Genomic DNA, 16,990 nt, shown 5'->3' on the forward strand with positions numbered 1-16,990 from the left:
GTTTTTAGACGCTGAAGGACTTTCTACTTCTTTTTTTGAAATATCTGGATGCTTTATCATGTCTGCATGTGTGACTGATCCTTGTGTGTGAATGATTCATTTTGGCGTCTTCACAAGTGTCAAAAGTCTCAAGGTCTTTGAAGAACTTTGAAGTTTAAACTAAATTCATTTTTGCTTTAATCCAAAAGGTCTGAGATGTGACTGAACGTCGCGCCGCACGTTGTGCTGTATCTGATGTTATTGCTCCACCCAGTCACTCATCAATCCAGAAAATGTAAGAAAACATGAGGAACATGAACAAATAACCACTTCGCTGGCGCTGCATTAGAATGAGATTGGTATTTACACATGTAAACGGAACATAAACACTGAGGAAAATTGTGTTTTGGTAGATAATGTTGTCACAGTACATCTTATACTATTGAAAAGTGTTTATTTTCTTTCTAAACCGTGCCATGAAGAATGTGATCAAAATGGTTGTTTTTCTTTTCATCCGTTCATGCAAACAGATTCTGAAGCCTCATTTTTCAACAAGGATCTCTGGCAGGCAAATGTCCCGGGCAGCCTCAGCCCGTTTCCCTCTTGGCCTGAAGGCCTCTTCTTTTTGTTTTCTCAATGGAAGTTGATTGAAGCCCCATTAATTATGTAATCGCTTAAAAAACAGGCTTGTCCCACAGTCTGTGGAGAAACATGAGCAAATTTTCTCATTATTGGTCGAAGGTAACGTCCAACATCGACGGCATAACATTAAAGGCCCACGCACACTTTGTCACTTCTTTTATTTACATTTTACGGATGGTTGTTGAACAAGAAATCTCAAGTTACTGACAGTTTATACTTGATTCTGTAAGAGATTCTGTTGTTTTTTGTTATTTTTTTGTAGTTTACACTTCAGCTAAGGTGTTACAATTCATGTACTTTCATTTGCGTTTCTCAGAAAATGTACTTTTAAACATTTATAATAGTTATAATATTCCTGTGGGTGTGCCTGCTAGCACGCAGCCGGAAAACATGGAATTTTATTTGACCCCAACACAAAGATGATGGTCCAGTTTTCCTAATCCTTCCACGGCCTGCACTTCTGGGTCATTTACACAGGAAAGAGCCTTCCACAAACCGTTTCCTCGAACTTTGTGTCCTTATTTTTACCCCAAAACTCCGTACGCTGAAGTCGTAAAATGTACTTTAATAGGAAGTGGAAGCCCTGCGCCCGAAAACAAACCCCCCCCCAAAACACAAGAAATACACTTCTGAGCACACACTGTGCGTTCTATTTGTGCTTGTGCAGTAAAGCGTTTGGCGACTCGCTCACCAGGCCTATGAGTGCCCTCTGTTGATGGTCCTCCTCCTGGAAGAGTGGCACCAGCTTCTTATCTGGAAAAGACCGGGGAAAAGCGAGAGTGCCCACATAAAAGAGACGTTTGAAGAAAGCTTTGATGCCGCCGCCGTGCGAGATGGAGCCGTACAGGTAGCCTCAGGTGTGTGAGCGCAGCAACATCATTAAACAGGACCATCAGTGGGAAAAGAAGAAATCAAAAATTTTGACTTGTTTATGGCTTCTTTTTTTTTTTCTTTTTTTTTTTTAAAGAGCAACTCTAAGACTTTAATAGATTCTTTTGGTGAGTTTTTGCTTTAAAAAATAAATCCCCAACCTTAGGGGTTTGTGAGGCTGCAATCCTGCTGTGTTTGTGTGTGTGCATGAAAGAGAGAGTTTGTGTGTGTGTGTGTGTGTGTGTGTGTGTGTGTGTGTGTGTGTGTGTGTTTATGTGTGTGTGCATCCACCTATTTATTTCTTTTTCTTCATGCCAGTTGCACATATAAGTGGATCGCATTTAGATGACTTATTACTCGCATTGACAAATGTCCCGCGTGTTTTCTTTTTACAGGAGGTTTTGATGATACAGATAGAAATAGCTCCTCCCACATTTTGCAAAACCAACAACAGAGCGAATTCCATGGATCCGTCGTCAGCTGGAGCCGATCAACAGCTATCGAAGAACATTACAAACATTTGACTGATGTGAGTTCATAGTAACCTTCACACCGGTGGTATATAAAGCCACGAAAACGCCTTTTTAAAAGTCTCATATCAATATTAAAAAACCCTGTTTTCGCCAACATGTCTGCATGCAGTCATCTTATTTCTTCCATTTCGCAACAGCAAAAAAAAAAAATCTTGGATTTCTGCGGTTCCGAGGCCCCAGAAGGCCCGATAAAGATAACGTCGAAAGCACTCGGACTGTGAGGGAGTTTGGTGTGAATCTGAGGGAGATCTGGAGTGAACGACGTCATACGTGAACATAAATTGAGGCGAGGAGAAGTCCCCGTTGTGCGAGACACAAAACAGCTGCGCAGGAGCGATGAGAAATAACAGCGGAGAGACGAGTACCCGACTCCTCCAGTATCAAACTAACCGCTGTTACGTAATTGTAGAATTCCTCGACCTCTCTCTCTCTCGCTGTGATTAATTAGCGTGGTGGTTTTTGTCCGGCTAAATTCTCCAGCGGGGCGATGAAGAATGCAGAGAAAGCAAACCTAAATTCTCCCACAGTAACATTTGTAAACCCAGATGAATTATTAATGGCGTTCAAATCCCATGAATGTATGTAACTTTGTGCATGTGAGGTGTGCTTACCGAGACTCCAGGTGTCCACCATTGATAGAACTCTGCAGGAGAGGGGGAAAAAAAACAACTTTTGCGTGAAAACAATCCCTCAAGCCAGCATTAGAATAACAGTCTTGCTCTTTAGTCTGTAAGCCGAGGCAGTATAACCCTGCAGTACACAGCAAAAAATATATTAACACTATAAAAGCAAAAAAAAAAAAAAAAAAAAAAAAGTTGGTAAGCAGGTTCTGCTGTTTGGCCTGGAGGAAGAAAAGCTAATTATGAACCAAAAGTCTCATTGGTTTGATCCGTGGCACAAACAGGAGAGGCTCGTATTGTAATTCAGAGCAGGCTTTCCATCAGTGGCGCATACAAATATATGCGTCCTCATCAAGTCACTTCATCCTGAGCTCATGAGGGCCTTTAGTTATAATTTCACTTTTAACGTGTTTTAATTGAAGCAGATATTTGATATTTAGAGAGCGCGCCGCCGACCGGCTACACCATGCATTTTTTAACGCTGCGGGAGTTTGCGGAGATGGGGAATATCTAGAGTGAAGCAGGGGGAAATTAATTTCAGAGCAATGGATCTGAGCTGTGACATGGACACGGTCATCAAGACCAAGAACAAGCCCGGTTTCTATTTTATTTTTTTTCTTTCTTTGAAGTCGGCGTTTTGTAGTTCACACTCGCTGAACTTCTTCCATCCACAATCCTGCGAGGCTGTCATACTCACACGCAAAGACTCGTACTTATCGAGCCTCAAAAGAAAGCGTCTTAATTAAAACTCTACAAAAAGACTGCAGTGAAATAGTCTTTCTATTAAAGCCAAAGCCTGGAATTGTATTTTTTTTATTTTTTTTTCCCTTTTCGTTCTCCACTGTTGCCCCAGAGCAAAGCGGAGAGGGATTACACTCTGCATGTAATGCCTTCAATACATTAGGTCAATATGGTGGCCCGGGAAAAAAACAAAAAAACAAAACAACAACTCAAATGTCTAAAGTTGCAAGTTTTATGCAAAATCCCATAACGTGAGAACAAAACCCACAAGGCCAGTGCAAGATATTCCAAACTAATATTACGACGACAGAAAACAAACCCAATCTCTCGACGGTCCAGTCCACTAAAGAGTCTGGGTTTTTTCTTTGTGACTTTCACAGAAGAGAAACTACATTCTTAAAGTTTCAGTTTGAGTCAATCCAATATATATATATATATATATATATATATATATATATACTGTATGTTAAGTTGTTGCTTTGAAGACATATCTGGAATTTGCTTCAACTCTCAGTTGAAGAAAATCCTTAAAAACACGCCTTTCTTGTGGCACATAAGAGGTTTTCTGAAACGCCACAGTGTCTACCTTTATGCAAATATTCACATTACAAAATTTTTGGGGCATCTTGTTTTCTCTCATCCATGTCACCCTGAGATTTCTAAAATAATATCTACTTACTTATGTGTCTGTCTGGCCATATCTGAAGTTACCCAGCCAGATGCACAAATTGCATGCTCATGTACATATGTACAGAATTAAATTATTAATTGAAGCCAAATGGAATGATTAGGAGTCATGAACTCTACCAATCTACCAGTTAATACCGTTTCAGGAATCGTAATTTGCCACAATATGAAGTTGTGATGTAGTTTGTAGCTCCTAGCAGCTTCTACACGATGACCTTTCAATGACATCTGAGTCTTGTGAGGTTCAGAATCGATCATTATCAATTGATCATTATCGTGGTGTGATTCTCACACACAGTGGCGGCACAGTGCAGACACCCTCTGCCTCTGTTCTGCTTGAAAACAGTGTTGGATGTGTGTGCCGGGAGGCGGACCTACTTCTTTGTGTTCTCCTCCAAGTGTTGGCTGGAGGGTCTCGTCTCGGATCTCTGAAACAAGCAACACCATCACAGGAGGGATGAAAACACACTCCCACTGCCTGACAACCCCCCCCCCCCCCCCCCGGGTATGCTGTGACAAGCACACACTCACATAAACGCTCCCAATTTTCAGTTTTTCCCACGCACGGAAACGATCCGGCGGCGTTTTAACACTGAGATTGTCCCGTGTGCACTCACCGCCTTGCTCCAGTCGGCCTCTACGAGCGAGTTCCTGTATCTGGGATTGGGAACGGTGTCCAGATATTTTGTCCTCTCCGTGTTCCACTGCAGCTCCGACCAGAAGCCCTGGAGACTCCTGGCCTACGCACAAACACACACAAACACACACACACACACACACACTGAAACAAACAACAATGCCAGCGTGACAAAGCAAGGGCAAAAACAGCAGAGCGGAAATAGCAGTGGAAACCGTGGCCGAGCAGCCACAAAACAAAATCACAATAAAACGTGTCACGTCTTAATGAAAGTAGTTAGGGGTCATTTTTATTTAACTTTTTTCATAAAGCGTTGGGCTCTTTGCTACTGCGGTTAAGATAAATCGCACATGTTGTTCAGTGACAACTCGAGTGCACTTAAAAGTGAAAATAAATGTATCAAAATATTGAGATAGGGGTCCCCTTACCTTGCCTTTGAAGACAGATTCAATATGCGACTCGCTGGTACAAACCACACCTGGGACCTCCAACAAGCTCGCTGGGAGCTCCTGAAACCCAAAGACCAGACATCAAAATGTGCCACTGCATGTGTGCACGACTTTAAATAGCTTTAAAGTCCTCTTCTACATTCATATCAATACTTCCCTATACCTTTTATAGTGGTGTGTAAAAAAAAATTTAAATAAATAAATGTACCTGTTTCTCGAACACAGAGGAGTACGGGAGGACTTTATCCAAGCCGAGAGACTTTTCAAAGCTGATTCGGTACAAAGAGGCTGCGAGTGTGAGACATAAAAACAGTCAAACGCCGCACAGACAAGACTTTTACTTTTTACCTCTTAAAGATATGTATGTGGAATTTCTTTTTTTATTTTTATCTAAACATACCCACAAGACAAGATAAGGCACTGAGCTCATGTCCCGCCACTATTATTACCATCACAGCATTCTAATGCATCATTTATTAGGTCGCCACTGTAGTCTGCAGTAACCCCTGCGTTAATATACACTCTTAAAAGCAAGCTGACGTGCTCATCGCAACACATACAAAATGCTAATTTATGCAGGCAGGTGCGCCAGAGTCTAATGCAATCATTTACTCTCTGGGCGATGTTTGCTTAACTATGAGGGCAGCCTCGCACATTGTTCCGAGTTCCTTTACAACAATGCCACGCAATTTGTCCACCGCACTCCCATGTAGGGACATGGGAGTGCGGTGCGCCTTGGCTCGGACTTCACCATATATAGACCGTACAATGCTCATCTCCCTATGGCCCCAGAATAACCCGATCTATGTCACGTAAGGAAGGAAATTTCAAGAAGCGGAGTTGATTAAAGGCTTCAGCTATGTGTGGACGAGATGTGAGCAGTGGCCACGGAAAAAGCAGGAGACGTGAAAAGGCAAAAGAGAGCAGCTGAGAGCGGAAAGAGGAAAAGCCAGAGCAATACCCGGGGTAGACTCGTGTTTCTGTTGCCACTGACCTAAAATGAACTCCTGGATCTGATCGAAGGTCTCGAAGGGGTTCACGTTGTCACACAGCCACTCGATAATCTGGACTCGTCATGGAAACACACAGGCGTTACATTGGGAGCTCGGCATCGGGCCGACAGACTTCCTGCTCACTTGTTTACTTGGTGTCTTTATAATGTGGCCAACACACACACACACGACTCAAAGGAAAGACGGTTTAACTTGTGAACATGTCATTATGGTGTCAGCTTTGAAATCTCCTTTAATATTAATATTTGTTTCGGGATGACCTGGCTTTGGCGTGTGATGTTTGCATTACAGACGCGTGGGAAATAAATGACGCCCCTAAATGACAGACCCACAACCCAGAGCGTTTCACAGCCGTCTTGAGTGTAAACTCCTTTTCCCCGCTGCCAATTTCTCACTCTTTGAACAAACGCGTCTTCGCCACGAGTCAATTTGAGTTCGGAGAGAGGAGCGCGCCACAAAGCGGGGAGACGCTTCAGGTTATAAACTCCTGTGAATAACACGATGAGGCTGGTGACTCATTCAACCCTCGGAGGAATCTAATTTATGACAATCTATTAGAGCAGCTGGAGCACCGGAATTTATGTTGGCTGAGTCATGGTCAGACCTGCGCCTAATCCAAATACCTCTCCCTCTTTCTTTCTGTCCCACTGTTTTGATCTTCCGCTTGTCTTCTCCCTGACTTTATCGCCGCATTTTTCCTTCGCTCTCATCGCCTCCTGCGCGGGCTTCCGACTCAAGGCTGGCGTCTCCCGCCTCAGAAAAGAAACTCTTTAAGAGTTCTGCGGCGTGTTTATTCATTTTCTACCAATTTAGAGTCACCAATTGTTATCTTGAACTGGGAATCATCTCGCAGTGAGGCAAATATGCTCACCACTACACCATCAATAATAATTTACAGAAAAAAAACGTAGTTGAACGTGTACATCAGAGCAGGTGATGCATTATGTCTTCTCCGGGGTGGAAGGAGAGAAACAGTTGAAATCCGACACCAGAACTTTACCGCCTCAGTAAATTTTCCTTTAAAGGTCAGTGTTTTTCTGTCTGCATCTGCACCTTCAGCTCCAGGTTTGGGTCATTTCCCATGTAAACCAGCAGGCAGTGGAGGGCGGCCAGGCGCTGAGGGTCACTCCAGCTGCTGGGGCACCTTGAACGGAGGGTGGGTGACATTACAACAAACACATCTTTTACACACATATAAACAGACCGAGCAGCTCGCCAACAGTCGGGTATTATATTGTGATGTATGGGCCTTTTTTTTTTTTTTAGGGATTTAGGTTTCAAAAAGTGATTGAAAAATTGTCAGGGAGATAAATGGGGGAAGAAAAAAAAAAGAAGAAGCCACTGCTGCATCTTTATCGAGCTCTGTGGTTCAACACAAAGGTGTCTGCTGGCAAAGATTCAAGTTAAGGCTAAATTTACTTCCCAAAGACTCTGCAGGTGTACGCTCGCCAAAAAAAATCATTTTCCCTTTTCGCCTGTCGGCTTCCAACCAACCTATTTTTCCCCGATCCTCCTCTGTGCCTATACATCCCCACATACGCTGTATACGCACATCACCTCAATAATAACTCACATAGGTGCTTCGCTCCCACAGAAAGTTTACCTCAAACTTGTCTTTGATTGCAGTATCTGCAGCAGGTAGGTCGAGCTGAGCTCAGCAGAGTGGATCCTCCCACTGGTCAGGTTCAACATGCAACCGCCTGCCTCCTTCTCTGCATACAGCACCGTCACCGTATCCGACCCACCCTGCAGGTCCAGACCGACGTCATGACCTTAATAGTGTAGAGACACACACACCCAGAGGAAGAAAAGAATACTTTCTCTTTCTGACAGCAAAATACTTATGACAACTACATTATACAAGTTTAGAAAACCCTGCAGGGAGAAAAAAAAACAAGCATGCACTGTAAAGAAAAGATAAGGTGCTTTTTGCAGCTATCACCAGGCTTAAATTTGTTCCAAACTTGTCTCACCAGACAGGAATAGGGAATGACAGAGCATCTCTTGCTGCCTGGTGTTGATACAGTGGAGGAAGCATCCCTGCAGATACACCACCACGTAGTAGCCTATAAAGTAACACAGTGTACAGGCGCATAAAAAAAAAGATAAAAAATGGTGAGTTATTCACTCGTATTTGTGTGGATGTGCTTCTGTTTTTTGAAAGCAAAGGTTCAGTCATACTCGGCAGGAATTTATTAGGGCCCTGATGTCTGTGTATGCCTGCATTACGTTACGGCGTGTGCACTGACCTATAGGGATGAATAGTGGATGGAGCGGCGAGGCTTTCTGCAGCGGCTCGTCGCCGCCCAGCGACACTCTGAACTTCTTGCTGCAGTCTGCAGAAAGGGAGGACTGCATTTGTCACCGCGGGTTCAAGGTAAAAACAGTAACCGTGACAGGGACGGCCATTTATAAAGAGTGTGGGGAGATTAGGAGATAATGCAACACACACACACACACACACACACAAACCTTTGTGGACTAAAACCACAGTGTAGATCAGTTCCTGCTCGTCTTTGACAGGCTGGCTGTAGCACACACACATGCTCCCTGAAAGACAGATAATGGATCATGTCTGTCCACAACAGCACTTAACATCAGAGATTAAATCAGTTGTGGCAGGCGCCGATGAAGCAATCAGTGATGGGGAATTGATACCGCGCCTGATGAATGAATGAATCAAACCGCTCATACCTCATTAGAAGTCTGAATCATCATTAGATCGAAAGATAGAAAGTGCATGAAGGAAAAATGAATAATAACTCCTGTTACACCTGAATTTGTGGGCAAACTTTATTATTAATGTCAATTGAAAGATAGATTTACGTGCGGCTAAAGGCAACTTTAAACCTCAAATGAAGCAGCTTTGTATTTGTGTGAGAAATAAGAAGGTGGCAGATCATTGTCTGACATAAATCACCTCCAAAACAATCTTTGTTTACTGTATCATGAGACGGATTCTTGATCTGTTACCAAACAAAACTCATACTTAGAATTTGAGATGAAATTACAGTTTGAGTCGTGAGATTCTGATGTTGCTGCTGCGTAATTACACACTGATGATCGTGAAAAGGAGAGGCAACTTACTTTCTTGTTTTCACAAAGACAAATGCAAAATACAAATGCACAGTTAGTCATGTTAGTCATGTTAGTCCAACAGCAGTTTATGTACAGGTGTTGAACATGTGTGTGTGTAAGTGTGTGTGTGTGTGTGCGAGCATGTGTGTGTGTGTGTGTGTGTGTGTGTTACCTATTCTGCTAGTAAAGACTTGCATCCTTACAACTTCTTTCTCTGCTCTCTCGATGTGATAATGGTCAAAACCCAGATTTACAAACCTGTTTGCAAGATACACTTTTTTTTATTTTTTCAATACAACAATAATCTCAGAGTTGCATAAGTAATTTGAAAAGATTGAGCAAGAAGTTTTACTTTTCTGTAAGAAAACGGTTGAGTAACTTCATTATCAAAGAGTCACAAGGTATTTTTGTGTCTCAATTATGCCCGCGTTTGTTTTCTACCATTGTGTCCTAATGGCGGCTGCCTTACTTGACTGCGTGGAAAGGATTGGCAGGTAACTCGAGTGGGAACTCCAACTGTTGGAGAAGAGGAACAAAACAAGAAAGAGAGGTGTATTTCACTGTAAAGCGAAGCACGAACGAAAGAAATGTTTTTTTACGGACTGGGAGATAACGTACCACAGTTTCACAGTGATGGGTGGGGTAAAACTGAACACATCGCAGCAGGAACTTGCCCTACGAAAGAACGGAAAGAATTTGATGTTTGTCGAAATAAAACTGCTCCCCCGGGGGCTGTAAAAGACTCACATTCAAAGATTGCGTGTGTAAAAGCATCACCTTGTTTGTAATGTAGTACAGCCTTTGTGTGTGTCCGTCCCACTGAACCCAGCAGAGATCCTCCACTATCCTCTCGGCTGTTTTGGACAAACGGTCAGGATTTGCCATCACCTAGTTCGTTCACACACACACACACACACACACACACACACACACACACACACACACACACACACACACACACACACACACACACACACACACACACACACACACACACACACACACACACACACACACACACACACACACACACACACTCACACATTTGTATTCAGCTCTGCACACACACTGAATTCTTAATGTAAAGCTCCCTCGGAGCACGAGACAAGTATGGGGTAGTTTATGTCTCGAGAATAATGGGGGGGAATTATACATTCCTTGCACTGGGTTATGTAAATACATCCCTACTGTTTTACTTATTAATTACTAAATATCTGCTCCCTTTGATTGAATTTATATCTTTTATATCCTCACAGAGCGCTGCAAACAGTCCTGCGTGCAATTTATGGCTTAGCTGAGGCAACAATCCACGGAATGCCTTCACAAAAGGAAAAAAAAAAAAGAGCTGACTGAAGTAAGAAATGTGTAACTTACTACTCTATAACCCTCCTGTTTGGTCAGCAGCACATGGTATAGATCCACATCTGAAACACACAGACGGGTCATTACGCAATGGCAGCCCCAGCCGCGGTAACGATTCACCAGGGAAAACAGTTTCTCACTCCAAATGTAGAGAAACTTAAAAAGAAAAAGAAAGAAAGAAAGAAAAGCCCAGATCGGGTCCCTTTGTGTTTTCATCTTGTGGCAGATTTATACACATTATCAGATGCCGACAGACAAAGACTTACATCCGTCTTCAGTCAACAGCAGCAGATGGCTCTCCAGCACTGATCTGTTAGTGTCTTGGTGGAGGAACTGGTGGAAAAAAATAAAAATAAAAACAACAGAGAAACTAAATGTGGGGTTTATAGTATCTACCGTTCTGCAGATTCTTCACATTTGATAACTCACACTTGTACTCTGCTGATATCAGGGGAAAATATATAAAAAAATATATATATATACTTGGGGAAAGGATTGAGGGACTGAAACTTAAGTGACAGAATGGCGTCGGGAGGCCAGAAGACGGTGGAGCGAGCCTGTAAAACAGATGCAGTGCCTGCCTGGCACTCTCGGGTCGAATGCTGCATAACTGCAGCGTCAGCTCCAGGTTGCAGTAAAACCTGAATGAAACTGGCCAAAGCAACACACACACACACATCACTCTACCTGCACTTTGACTCTGCAGTCCACCGCTTTGAGGACTTTAGTGTTGTTGATGGGATGGATCTCAATCAGGAGAGTCAGACACTTTGACACTACGGAGACAAACATACGTTTGGTTTATTTCAAGCCACTGAAGGGGTTAAACGTCACCGTGAGGCGAAAGAGGAAGTGGAGGATCTCGGCGTGTTACTTGGTTTGAGTCGCTCCTCTCCTCTGGTGTTTTGAGCCAAGCTGACAGCTGAGTGCGGGAAAAAAAACAAAAAACAAACGCAAACATGTCACGTGACTGAGTCTATCTGCGTCTTTCTAACTGCGTCTCGGCGCTGCGTGCGTCAGTGACAAAGCTGGTTTCCAAAAACATGAAAACCTGATTTTGGGGTCAAGAGCGATCCTTGTTAACCGAGCGCGCTGCTGATGATCTCCATTATCTGTACATTGCAGAATCTCACCTAACAGCGTCTCCTCCTTGTTCAGGGAACAGCTGCTGACACACACCTGCTTGTCAAATGTGTAGAGGAGCTGGAGGCAAATACACACACACACACACACACACACACACACACACACACACACACACACACACACACACACACACACACACACACACACACACACACACACACACACACACACACACGTAACGTGCATATGAATGAAATTGCATGGATACGAATATGCACATTATGCGAAGGAGAAATGGGAAATACCTTGTTTTGTCTGGTGATGGTGTCATATCTCCCAATTCTGGTGGTGCCTGTTGCTCCCTGTGAGAACAGAGGAAGTCCTCCACCACATCAATCAAATTGCTCATGGAGATAATCTTAATCTGCCCAGAGGGAGAGGGTCAAATTCCCGACAAGTGCCACACCGGTGCATTCAAAGCCAATTCTTGACCTCGTTATTATTCCAACCCAATCTGCCCCATTTATAAAGCAGCACTTCCCCACATTTCTGGGTTCAGAATATTTGAAATAAAAGGAAGTCTGCTCTGAAACCCAAGGCACAGTCAAGCATGCATAAAACTGTGAACCTTGCAGTAAAAAAAATAAAAAAAAGAGATTATTTTCCCTTTGCAGGCTGCACACTGTCTTTAACCTCCGAAACCCACACACTCTTCAGAGAGTCTATCATTAAAAATGCATGTTGTGCAGCGGCGTGTGGCTGGAGACACAGCATTTTATTTTAAAAATCAAGAAAGGAGACCAAAGATTTCCCAGAAACTCGCCAAATATATCAATCTGAATTACAGAGGAGTCAGAATAATATCGAATCTTTCATGTGATAGGATTCAATTTGAAAGAATTCGGGGCGATTTATTTCTACAGTGTCATTCGGACTCAAATCCATTTAAAGTTTTCCCACCGAGGAATTGAAATACGTTTACAAAAAAGATTGGAAGATAAGTGGTGGAGACATGAGATAGCGGCATCCAGGATCTGAATATCTGACTCACTACAGTTTCAATTAAGGACGGGGACGAGCTGATACTGAATATTTCTCACAGTGTGAACCTCTTTCAGCAAAAAACACTCGATATAGTGAAGAAAACATAGACTTATCGAAAACTGATGTGAAATATGAGACCGTCGTATATATGTATTCAAACATTTATAAATATGTAAAGCAAACTGATGAACTTGTAAGAGCACTAGATTAATATGGATTAGGACAATCACTTCCCCTGTGCTTGACCGCCATGTTTCTGTCATAAGCAGCACTTAATATGCAGTGCATTCACCGTGGACTTACCTTCCAGGAGTAGAGGATGCCCCCATCTCTCTCGATGTTCAGGATGCGAGTGTCCACTGCTCCAGAGTAATCTGCAGACACAGCATCATTATGAGAGATGCACAGCACTTATCGGCTCAACCGCCTGTAACCTGACAAGTTTGTTTTTTTTGTGTCCCTGCCACCGCTCGTCCTGAACGGAAGCATGATGCTAAATCAACAACCTTGTTTACACTTGTGCAGGTTGATCATTTGGTTAGAATCTGGAAAAAGAAAACATGTCACATAATCCCAATAAATACTGGTTGCATTATCTGCACAATATTGGAGTTGACGGTGACAAACTTACTTCACTCTTATGGTGTTACTGGAGGGATGTTTTCAACCTAAATATGCAATTGATTGTCAATTTTCTTACTTTACCTCATTTAATATATTTTGTCTAATTAAATGGAAAATGAATATGTACTATTACCTATTTTGGTGATTGAAAATGTAATTTATTTATTTATCCACATTTTTAAAAAAAAATATGTTCATATAATATCAACAGGGTATATTTTTTATGAGCGTTTACTTTATTTATTTAATGGAAACGTCCGTGGTGAAATGGCGCCATCTGGTGTCAAACACGCGCAATGACAGTAATGCTGATTTATCTCAAGTTAAACTAAATTAACTTAAAAACTAACTTTCTTTCTGTATTGATTCCAATAATTGCCAGCGAATAGATATGTGAACAATGAACCTATATCCCACTTGAACCTGGTACATTGAGTTTCGGCCATTCTAGCCAACGCAGCGCCTCACCGTGGACCCTGCAGACGGACGCCTCCTTCCTGAGGATATCGGACTCCACATCTCTGTGCAGGTCAAACTTCAGCTTCAGATTCAGCATGTGTGTGGGCCTTTCTTTTTATTCCTCCCAGTTGGAATCCCTCCGGTGAGAAGCGGGATGTTTCCTGGAGAAGAAGCGGCACCTTACAGCAGGAAACTTCACACCACGTGACCGAAAGTCTTTTACTGCGGCGCAAAGTGAAAGGTTTCTGTTTTAACTCGCTGCTGCTGCTTCCTCGTGACTTCAGATTTTAGTTTTTCTATTGTTATGCGGAAATGTGAAGTTTCTCCAAACTTTCTTTTTTTTTTTTTTACTTTTTTTAAGCTCCTCCTTCGTGCGGGATGGCTGAGCCGGGAGAACCGCGCGCGATAGGCCGAGGAAGGCGTCCATCCTGCGGGTTGGAATCTCACACCGCCCCGCTGGAGCCTCCACCGTGTGTCACACGCCGCTGTTTTCAGCTTTCAGCAGGTGGTTGGACCTCTCACCTCCAGTTTGCATGTTCTCCCTGGTGCATTGGTTTTGCAGCTTGTGTGACATTTTCTAACTGTTTCTGTCCAGGATGCATCCTGCCTTTAGATGGAGGAGTTTTATAGAATACTAGATCAATAGGAATATGGGACGTTTTGATATACTATCAGAGATCAAGATGGTGTGGTTCACCAGCGTCTGTTTCGTCTTTCATATTTGCACATTGGTCTCTTAGACTTGATGGTCATTTGTTGTTACTCTTATTGTAAACAGTTTGTTACCAAGGCGCAGATTACTACACAAGTTCCTTCTTTCTTCTGCTCCCATTCGTCCATCGCTTTGGAAGCCTTTGTCTTGGATTGTATTTAATTGTTTATTTGTATTTTTTTCTGTCAATGAATTAAATAAAAACTAACATATGTTTTGGTCTTGCCCACATAAAAAAAAAAAATAATAAATTCTAGAAAAAAGTGGAAAATTAATATAAGAAACCTTGTGTACATAGCACTGGAGTTTTACTTGTGTAAAACAGTTTCACATAACCTTTTGCTTCCTTCAGCATTGTCCTGCGAGAGATTGTCACAGCAGATCATCTTCTTCCAGTGCCGTGTGTCTCCTGGGTCGTCCTTCCTGCACGTCCTCCATCACTGTTCAATAAGGTCTGTCCCTCTGATGTCCTCAGTCCTGACCTGATCCTGTCAAAACCTCCTCTTCCTCAGCTCTGTCCACTTCTTACACACGTTCAAGCGTTTAAGGGTTATTTGGGATATATTGTTCGTGTTTCATATCTGTTTTGATTCGTTTTTCTTTCTTCTATGTGCTTTCGGAATATTATCACACAACCCTCTGTAAGTTAGAAATCCATAAAAAAAACAACAAGGTAAGGCACCTTTCCAAAAGCCGTCCATCACTTGTAGGAACATTAAAGACACCTTTGAGAAACTGCTGAATGGTCACCCTTTAGTTCACCCGCCCATTAAAAATTAACCTTGTAGTCTGGTGGGATTGATTGAGTGCCGGACTGATAAAAGGAGGGAATAGAATTGGAGGAGGTCTGCGAGTTGGACAGTAATATTAAGAAATAGGGGCAGAATGAAGCTGTCCAGGAGAATTTCAAACAGTGAGACAAAAAAGCTGTAACATTTTAAAATCAGACACAAGAGACAAATTCATCACAACAAAATATATACATTGACACCTTTATAAACTAATGGCCTCAGTCATTTTTGTGAGGAAAGTTATTTCTCCCCCAGGCAGCTCCCGCTGATGCTGGCCGTCTGATCCTGTCGTTTCAGCCTACATACGTTAGAAGCATTTTACCCCTTTTAACTTGTTTATCAAGACTTGAACAGCTTGATAAGAGTGTATTATGCTGATGAAAGACTGTGGAGAATACACTGAACTTCACAGATTCCAAGAGCTTGAAAGATTGTGGATAAACGTGTGAACGCATTTGTCTGTGAATATCAGAGGATTAAATTAGTAGGCATCTGCCTGATGAGATAACCGGCTCGGCAGTCAGCGGAGACCTCACAATGTTTTGTGACCGCCTAATATGAGATTGTTAAATTTTGTTATTACCATATCAGTTTCCTGGCAGGCAGGGCTCATGAAGGACTGTGTGTTTGCATCCAAGAAAGCATTGATGAAAAGCAACGTTCACAGGGTTCATTCACTCGATAAGGCCACAAGCTGCTCCGGAATTCAGCAATACGTTGATCCGAGCTGGCAATCAACAACTCCAATAGCACAGACCGCTCCCACTTATTCTCAATATTGGAGCTACATTATCAGGAGGAAAAAATAAAGCTGATTTATTATTTGACCAATTATTTCTTTTTATTTGATTTTGAATGATAAATCTGCTGCCACCCTCGTCTTGTTTGTAAATCGGATGTATGGTGTTCACTTCATTTGCTACTCGTGTGGGCGTATAGACTTTAGGGATGTTTGCAAACGAGGAAAAAATAAAATATCTTTGTTGGCATGCAGGGGTTTTAATTCGTTTGGCTCCAGAAGCTACATGGTAAATAAGAGTCGACAAATGCAGCGATGCAGCTTTATTTGATGACCAACACTGTCCCCATCTGGTGAGTCGGAAAACTGCACCCCATCCTCCCAGTCCCTCAACAGACTCCACTGTGGTTTGTATTACGAAGGGAACGTCACCTGCCTGAGAAGGATGGTTCAGGACAGAACGTGGGTTCTCTGCAGGGACTGATGCGACAAATAGAAAATACTTCAAATCAAAATCAATGTTCAATTCAATTTTAAAGGATTATTAAATGTCTTTTTATAAATGGAAATGGTTAGATAAAACAGTGATGAGGGACATCATGAAAGTTAAAAGATAATCTGCAAACGACACATTTGATAATAAGGATCACATACAATAAATTCCTAATCATAACAGAATTTTTAAAGTCAGTATTGCTCTGGTGGTCAATCATTAATAAAAATGTATTGAACTGTCTAATCTGATGTGACATGTTGCAGGTGGGCCAGAAGGTGAAACGGATGTTGGCTGCACCGCCGCAAAGATCAAGTGAAATAGTTTAATGTTAATAATTCTGTTGCAATAACTGCATAGGAGAAAATGACTTTGGTTTTTTTGCCATTTATTTTTTTAGGGATAATGATTGTTTAGGCAAGGCGTTGGCC

At 42.3% G+C, this 16,990-nt stretch overlaps 1 protein-coding gene across 1 annotated transcript in view; it reads right to left on the reverse strand.

Annotated features, from left to right (window-relative positions):
- gsap (gamma-secretase activating protein) overlaps positions 1–14,140 on the reverse strand; it is a 30,070-nt gene extending 15,930 nt beyond the window's left edge. The window contains exons 1-24 of the mRNA XM_080491983.1: positions 13,834–14,140; positions 13,045–13,115; positions 12,003–12,059; positions 11,745–11,814; positions 11,486–11,533; positions 11,299–11,387; positions 10,878–10,944; positions 10,624–10,673; positions 10,027–10,137; positions 9,868–9,924; positions 9,719–9,765; positions 9,422–9,507; positions 8,644–8,721; positions 8,421–8,507; positions 8,145–8,237; positions 7,775–7,943; positions 7,225–7,315; positions 6,153–6,222; positions 5,367–5,446; positions 5,138–5,218; positions 4,690–4,812; positions 4,451–4,500; positions 2,636–2,667; positions 1,313–1,374 (exon numbers count right to left, since the gene is read on the reverse strand). Coding sequence (XP_080348109.1) covers positions 1,313–1,374; positions 2,636–2,667; positions 4,451–4,500; positions 4,690–4,812; positions 5,138–5,218; positions 5,367–5,446; positions 6,153–6,222; positions 7,225–7,315; positions 7,775–7,943; positions 8,145–8,237; positions 8,421–8,507; positions 8,644–8,721; positions 9,422–9,507; positions 9,719–9,765; positions 9,868–9,924; positions 10,027–10,137; positions 10,624–10,673; positions 10,878–10,944; positions 11,299–11,387; positions 11,486–11,533; positions 11,745–11,814; positions 12,003–12,059; positions 13,045–13,115; positions 13,834–13,921 — 1,857 coding nt within the window. The 5' untranslated portion in view covers positions 13,922–14,140. The remainder of the gene's footprint in view (positions 1–1,312; positions 1,375–2,635; positions 2,668–4,450; positions 4,501–4,689; positions 4,813–5,137; positions 5,219–5,366; positions 5,447–6,152; positions 6,223–7,224; positions 7,316–7,774; positions 7,944–8,144; positions 8,238–8,420; positions 8,508–8,643; positions 8,722–9,421; positions 9,508–9,718; positions 9,766–9,867; positions 9,925–10,026; positions 10,138–10,623; positions 10,674–10,877; positions 10,945–11,298; positions 11,388–11,485; positions 11,534–11,744; positions 11,815–12,002; positions 12,060–13,044; positions 13,116–13,833) is intronic.
- Positions 14,141–16,990: the final 2,850 nt, after the last annotated feature.

This window comes from Lipophrys pholis (assembly GCF_963383615.2).
Source record: "Lipophrys pholis genome assembly, chromosome: 22".
Taxonomy (NCBI): domain Eukaryota; kingdom Metazoa; phylum Chordata; class Actinopteri; order Blenniiformes; family Blenniidae; genus Lipophrys; species Lipophrys pholis.